The sequence below is a fragment of the Microtus ochrogaster genome, chromosome 16 (assembly GCF_000317375.1).
Source record: "Microtus ochrogaster isolate Prairie Vole_2 chromosome 16, MicOch1.0, whole genome shotgun sequence".
NCBI lineage: Eukaryota > Metazoa > Chordata > Mammalia > Rodentia > Cricetidae > Microtus > Microtus ochrogaster.
The window spans coordinates 16,011,176-16,018,598 of NC_022018.1; the positions used below are offsets into that span (position 1 = coordinate 16,011,176).

The following is a 7,423-nucleotide window of genomic DNA, read 5'->3' on the forward strand; positions in this document are numbered from 1 at the left end:
TTTCCAAGTGTACCCTAATAAGTATCATTGGGGAAGTGGTGGTCCTAGGGATTGAACCTAGGTTTCATGGTTTCTAGCCAGGTGATCTATCACTGATCTATACCACTAACCTGACATGTTTCTCTTTTGTTAGTGTTTTGTTTGTTTGTTTGTGGGGGGTGGGGGGGTAGGGGGGATATCTTGCTTTTTAGAGACAGGATCTCAGTCTGCTGCACAGTTGGTTCTGGATCTCAATGTGTAGCCTAGTCTGGCCTCAAACTTAAGGCAATTCTTCTGCTTCAGATTGCCATACCTTATTTCAAGTGTGAACCACTTTGCCCAGCTAACGTTTCTTAAATCTTTCCCTTCATCCTTGTTGCACTGCCGTTCATAGACATTTTAACATTTTATTGCCTCAATTATTCTAGCAAGTACTCATTTGATACCTTGCTTCTATTTGTAGTTGTGTTTGGTTATTTTTTTTTTTTTACTCTTTGATCTTTGGGGGCCCACCACCCAGCTCCCAAATAATCGCACATAGTCTTATTTGTGAATGCCCAACTTAGCTTGGCTTGTTACTAGACAGTTCTTCTTAAATTATACCACCTACCTTTTGCCCCAGGTCTTTTACCTTTCTCTATTTCTGTATATCTTTTCTTTCCATCTTATGCCATGTCTGGCTGGATAGCTGTCCCTTGACATTTTCCTCTCTTCCTTTTCTCACTACTCTTCTCTTTTTCTCCTATTTAATCTCTTAAATTAAAGAGCAGCCCTGCCTGTCTGTCTCCTGCCCAGCTATTATTGGTCATTCAGCTCTTTATTAGACCAATCAGGTGTTTTAGGCAGGCAAAGTAACACAGCTTCACAAAGTTAAACAAATGCAACATAAAAGAATGCAACACATTTTTTGCACTATTAAATAAATATTCCGCAGCATAAACAAATGTAACACATTTTCAGCTAATATTCCACAGCATATGTTCTTGCTACTTTCAATCTTGCCTCCAAACTTGTATCATCATTGTTTCTTAAATGATAACCTAATTAATTTGGATATTCTGCTTTCTTACCCAACTCAGTCTTATTTAACAAGTGTGTTTTATTGCACTTATTGACCATTTTTCTGTTCTCAACCTTGCATATGCTGGTCACTAAATACCCTTATTTTCTTGGCATTGAGTCTTACCAAATTTTTTTGGGCATTATTTTATATTCTTTCAAATTGTTCATTCATTATGTTTATTCCCTGTGTGTGTATTTGGTTTTGTTTTGCTTTCGTGTGTGTGTGTGTGTGTGTGTGAGAGAGAGAGAGGGGGGGGGGAGAAGGGGGGAGGGGGAGAGAGAAAGGAAGAGAGAGAGTTTGCATCAGCTCAGGCTGGCCTTGAACTCATAATCTTCCTTTTCAACTGCTGCAATTATAGACCCATTACATGGTGCCCACCTGTATGACTTTGAGGAAGGAGGGTGAGGAGATTGGAGACATGGGTGGTCTCATATAGCCCACACTAGCTTCTAACTCTTTGTGTATCTAAGGATTGCCTTAAACTTAGGATTCCCCTGCCTCAGCCTCTCATGTGCTAGCATTGCATAGTGTGCTGACAAGTCTAGTTTATATAGTTCTAAACTGAAGGTCTCATGTATGCTAAGCAAATATTGCCAGCTAAAATATATCTACAGTCCTCTGTGTGTTGTTCTGATGTTCCATTCTTCTGACATTTTGGTTGCAAGCCTCACCTTTAATGGCTTCATCTCTCTGGCCCCAGTGTCCCGTTTTCAGTAAGGTATTTCTGTTTTTTACAGATAGCATTTATTTTATTGTCATATCTACTGCTTCTAGCAGAATATCAAAATTATTTATAAAGTATACCTGTTTGACTTTGTGCAATAGACAGAAAATCTTCAGAACGCTGCCTTCTTTATGTTTGCATCTTTATTTATTTATCTATTTTAGGTTTTTTTGAGCAGGGTTTTTCTATATAGCTCTGGCTGTCTTTAAACTCCTTTTGTAGACCAGGCTGGCCTCGACCTCACAGAGATTTGCCTACCTCTGCCTCTAGAGTACTGGGAGTAAAGGTGTGCGCCACTACTGTCCGTCCTTTTTGTATCTTTATAACTCTGCTGTATTTTCTTTGATTTTTTTAGGGATTTCTGTTGCGGGACAGAGGAACAGATCTTGAGAGTTTGGACAAACTTATGAAAACTAAAAACATACCTGAAGCTCACCAAGATGCATTTAAAACTGGTTTTGCAGAGGGTTTTCTCAAAGCTCAAGCTCTCACACAGAAGACCAATGGTATGATATGACATAGGCAGAACAATTGAGAGGATGCTTAGTCCTCTGTTTAAAGTGTTACAAAACATTTCTTAATTTTTAAAAAAATTATTGTGTGATGTGATCTGTGTGTGAAGGTAAGCTGCTTGTACCACAGCATATATGTGGAGATCCCATGACCTTTGGAAACTGCTTCTTTCCTTCTACTTTCCATTCCTTCCACTGTCAAGCTCAGATAAGGTTTGCTGACAGACTCGTTTACCTGCTAAGCCGTCTCACTGCACCACAGAAACTTTTCTAAGATCATCAGTCTGAACATTGGTCGTGGTCTACTGTAAAACTTATGATTGCTTAAACGTGGAAATAGAAATAAAAACAAAGGATAAAAACTGTGCCTTAGTAGATACAGGATTGTTAGGAAAAGTTATGGCTACCATCTAATTTTTGACAAAGGTAAAAAACATGCATTAGGAAAAATTAACCTTTTTAACTAGTGGTGCTGAGAGAAATGAATATTAACATAGAATAATGAAATGAGATTTTTATATTTCATCTTATACAAAAATTAATTAAAAATGTAAGATCTAAAACTCAGACTTCCAGAAGAACACACAAGTACGACACTTTAAGGTAGAAGTCCAGGAAAGGATTTTCTGCGATGAACTCCAGCAGGTGAGGAAGTACACAAGGTGACAGGTAGGAGTGTGTGAAATTACAAAACTGCCACACAGCAGAAGGAGTCAGGAGAGTAAACTTCACCAATGTCTAGAATCTGTTCAATTCTTATTCACCATAAAACTTAACCATCTGATCAGTAAATGGCTAAATGTACTGAACAGACAGTTCTTAAAGTATATGAAAAAAGTTTCAACTTCTTCAGCCACCGAGGAAATGCAAATTTAAACTCCACTGAGATTATCTTCAGTCAGAAATGGCTGTCATTAAGAAAAGGAACAACTACAGGTACTGATCAGAGAGTGACAGGAACCTTTGTACAGTGCTCATGGCAAGGAAAACTGGTGGAGTCCTTAGGAAAATCAACATGAAGATTCCCTAGTAGACTAAAATTTGAACTGACTATGGTCCAGCTGTACTTACTGTTTTTGCTGTTTTATACAAAGATATCTAAGCATGGCTTTGAGATGTTATGTGTCCATGTTTACTTATGCTCCAGTCACAATAGCTGAGATACTGGAACCAGTCTAAAGGCCTGTCAACAGATGATGTCTGAAAATACGTGGTATTCATATACTGGGATTCTACTTAACCTAAAGAGAAGAAAATGTCACTTGCAGGAAAATACATAGAAGTGGATATTGTCATCTTAAATTTAATAAGCCAGACTCAAAAATATTGCATGTTTATTTTTATGCAGAATCTGAATTTCTGTGTGAGGATTCATGTATGCGTGTGTGATATGTATATATAGATATTTATGTATATGATAAGTGGTTGCAGGAAGAGTTCTTAATGGAGGGGAAGGCATAAAAAGTGCATGTATTTCACATGCAGAATTGAAGTTGAACCATATGAGACACATGTATATAAATAACTTGAAAGTAGAAGGCAACTGTTTAGGAGAAGGAAGGTAACCAGTAAAGGAGCGCGCACAGACACACACACACACACACACACACACACAGAGAAAGAGAGATCTTACTCTATGCTAGATGGATTTTTTTTTAATGGCTCACACTCAGTAAACCTGAGAAAACTATACCAATAATCCAATAATACTGGTTTATTGTTAACAAGCTTGCTACTTAAATGCATGTTAGTCAGGACCTGGTGGCACAGGGCAAGGTGAGTGGTAGAAATGTACTTTCAACTTTTCTGCAAATTTAAACTTTGAAAACAATTGGTTGTTGTTCTGAGGGTTTAACCTAGGGCTTCATGCATGCTAAGCAGACATTCCCATTGGAGAGCATTTATTTTCAGCTTAAAGCCTAACTTACTAACCAAATGCAAAACACAATAATAATCTAGTATTAAAGGTACCATAAAGGTGTTATAGTGCATTAATGCCATTTAATTCAAGGCTTTTTCCTCTTGCAGATTCCTTAAGGCGAACTCGTCTGATCGTCTTTGTTCTGCTCCTGCTTGGCATTTATGGACTCTTGAAAAACCCATTTCTTTCTGGTAAAGACTTACTTATCTGAGTTTATTTCCTTTTCAAACATCTGGTTTTTATATCCTTTACTATTGTATCACATATTTTACTATCCTATCAAATTTTCCTTTTGTAGAACTTAAGGTTGTTGTTACTGGGGAAGAATATTTGAAAAGTAAGATAATCCATTTAGTTTGGTTTAAAATAATTAGTGTGCAATTTTGTTTATGCTGGGTTTAAAGTAATGATTTCAAAGTTTTATTTCTGTGACCAGGTGTATCAAAATGGTAAGTTATTAAATGAATAATTTTAAAAATTAAGAGTATCACGGTTTTTGAAAATGCTGACTCCTGGACCTGACTCATACAGAGTAAGGATCTCTGTCTCTGTCTCTCTTTCTCTCTCTCTGTCTGTCTCTCTCTCTCTCTCTGTGTGTGTGTGTGTGTGTGTGTGTGTGTGTGTGTGTGTGTGTGTGTACACACCCTTTACTGGTTACCTTCCTTTTCCTAAACAGTTGCCCTCTACTTTCAAGTTTTTTATTCCTAAATCAATAAACCCTAAGCCTGTATTATGGCTAGGAACCTCCATTTAATATATTCCTCATAAGATTTTTATTTACAAAACTGTGATCATCATTGATTTAAAGATTTTCTTAAACCTTATTTTTTTTTGACAAGGTTGAGTGCTTGGATTCCTGACATGTAATCACATGTCCAGTTTATGGGGTACTGGTTTTCATGCTTGCTGCATGAACACCATGCCAACAGAGCATTAGCTCAGCTTTGAAAAAAATTGGTTTGAGACAAGAGCTCATGGTCCTCCTGACTAACTCCTGTGTGCTAGGATGACAGCCTTACCGCCACACCTGCCTTGCTTGTTTTTACATAGCAGAATAGAAGCTAGGTATAGGAGAGCACACTCTGACGGAGTGACAGTGGAAGATGGACAGAGAGATCATGGTGCCAGTCTCCGTTTTAGACAATCTCCATTTCTAAAGCCTCTAAAGAAGACAGTGCTTCCTGTGACATATTTTCCTATTCAGGTGACTGAAAGGCCCATTTGGGTTGACCTTTACTGAGGAGATAATATAATATATTCTTATTCTTTTTTTAAAAATTTGTGTTTCACCTCATGAATGTATGTGTACACACATGTGCCTAGTTCCTGTGGAGGCCAGAAGAGGGCATTGGGTCCCCTGGAACTGGAGTTAGGCTTCTAAGACATGCAATTTTTCTAGATTTTGATATCAAATACCCACATGTATTTCTTCCTATTAGTTCGCTTCCGGACAACTACAGGACTTGATTCTGCTGTAGATCCTGTCCAGATGAAAAATGTTACTTTTGAACATGTTAAAGGGGTAAGTTAAGATTTCTTTGCTTTCTTTGTAATTTACCTTATTGATATTCTGCATTGGACTTCCATCTGGTTAAACCAGTTGTCACAAACTTTTTCTGTAATTTAAGGCTTTGAGCCCTGTTTGCATTGCAGAAAGGGTTGAGGAAGATATTGGTACGATGATTATTTAAAACTTGAGTCCTCAGAAAGATGGTTTAGTGGTTAAGAGCACTTTCTTTTCTTGACAGCACCCCCTATGCCCAGCACCCACATTGAGTAACTCATAACTTAGAACTCTTGCCCCAGTGGATCTGACTCCTCTTCTGACCTCCATGATTACCTGACTCAACATGCACATGCCCCACACAGACACACATACACCATCAAAATGAAAGTCAGTCTTTAGAAAACATAGAATTCTTGTTGAGCTGTTTTTGGTTGAGTTATTTTAAGTTTCTGTCTGCAGTGGGGATGAGGGAATGTCTGAGTATAAAACTAGAGACAGGCAAAAAACTAAACAACATTCGTTAATGAAGTAGCTTCTGACAAATGTAAATTCATAGGAGCAAAGTAACTTGTAGGTTTGCTATTACACAGTTTTCTCAAGTCTTCAGAAATGTACATAAGGGCTGGAGAGATGGCTCAGCGGTTAAGAGCATTGCCTGCTCTTCCATAGGTCCTGAGTTCAATTCCTAGCAACCACATGGTGGCTCACAACCATCTGTAATGAGGTCTGGTGCCCTCTTCTGGCCTGCAGGCAGAATATTGTATACATAATAAATAAATATTACAAAAAAAAAAAAGAAATGTACATAAGAATCATTTCTTGCCCAGGATTTTTGAGTATGTAAGTACATTTATATGGAGCTGCTTTAAAAACTAAGAACTGTTTAGAACATCATTATCTACCTCACCCTGCAGCTTTTTTGTTGTTCAACTGGAGGTATACTTGCCACAGAGATTGGGGACAGGATATTAGTTAGTTGAGAAGTGAACAGTGTTTCCTGTCTCTTGCTTCATTCTTAGAATTTTAAATTGCCGTTTTACCCATTATTTTAAATTAGATATGTTTTAGTCTTTCAATGTGCAGTAAGATGTTCTTTTTAAATAACTCAGCAAATCTTTTGAAGTTCAACATACTTGCTTAAAAATACACAATAAATAAATTTCAAGAATGAGCACATAGCTTTCATCAGTTCTTAGCCCAACAAAGACCGTGAGAACCCCAGAGCCCCCCTGCCTCTTCTGGTTATTGTCCCTACCACTGAAAAGAGGGTTATCCAGTCAGGGCCTTTACTCTAGCTCTGCTTCCATTTTTTTGCTTGTTTTAGGAGCAGCAGGATGCTCGAATATCCTGTTTTGCATCTTTCTGCTTTTGCCCAACATGATGATTTTGGTTGGGGTCTGGCCATGCTGTGTAGAGCAGTCATTCACGTATCCTGATTGCACAGTTTGCCTTATGTGGCTATCGAAATTTGCTCTTTTTAACTAACTTAGACATTTTTGGTTGTTTATAGTTTGGAACTCTAATATTGTATGTACCTTGTGCATTTTGGTGAACATGTGTCCTTTTTCCTGGGGCTGGTCATGAGTACAACTTTATTTTTAATTATTATCATTATAAAATTTTAGTAAAAATCTAAGTGATTTAGTCAGAATAACTTTCAAAGTCCATTGGAGAACTAAAACAAACAAACCAATCTTTTTTTTTTTTTTTTTTTTTT

General features: G+C 37.5%; 1 protein-coding gene across 1 annotated transcript in view; it reads left to right on the plus strand.

The window, feature by feature from the left end:
- Yme1l1 (YME1 like 1 ATPase) overlaps positions 1 to 7,423 on the plus strand; it is a 36,284-nt gene that overhangs the window by 11,844 nt on the left and 17,017 nt on the right. Inside the window, exons 6-8 of the mRNA XM_005354766.3 lie at positions 2,122 to 2,272; positions 4,307 to 4,390; positions 5,639 to 5,721. Coding sequence (XP_005354823.1) covers positions 2,122 to 2,272; positions 4,307 to 4,390; positions 5,639 to 5,721 — 318 coding nt within the window. The remainder of the gene's footprint in view (positions 1 to 2,121; positions 2,273 to 4,306; positions 4,391 to 5,638; positions 5,722 to 7,423) is intronic.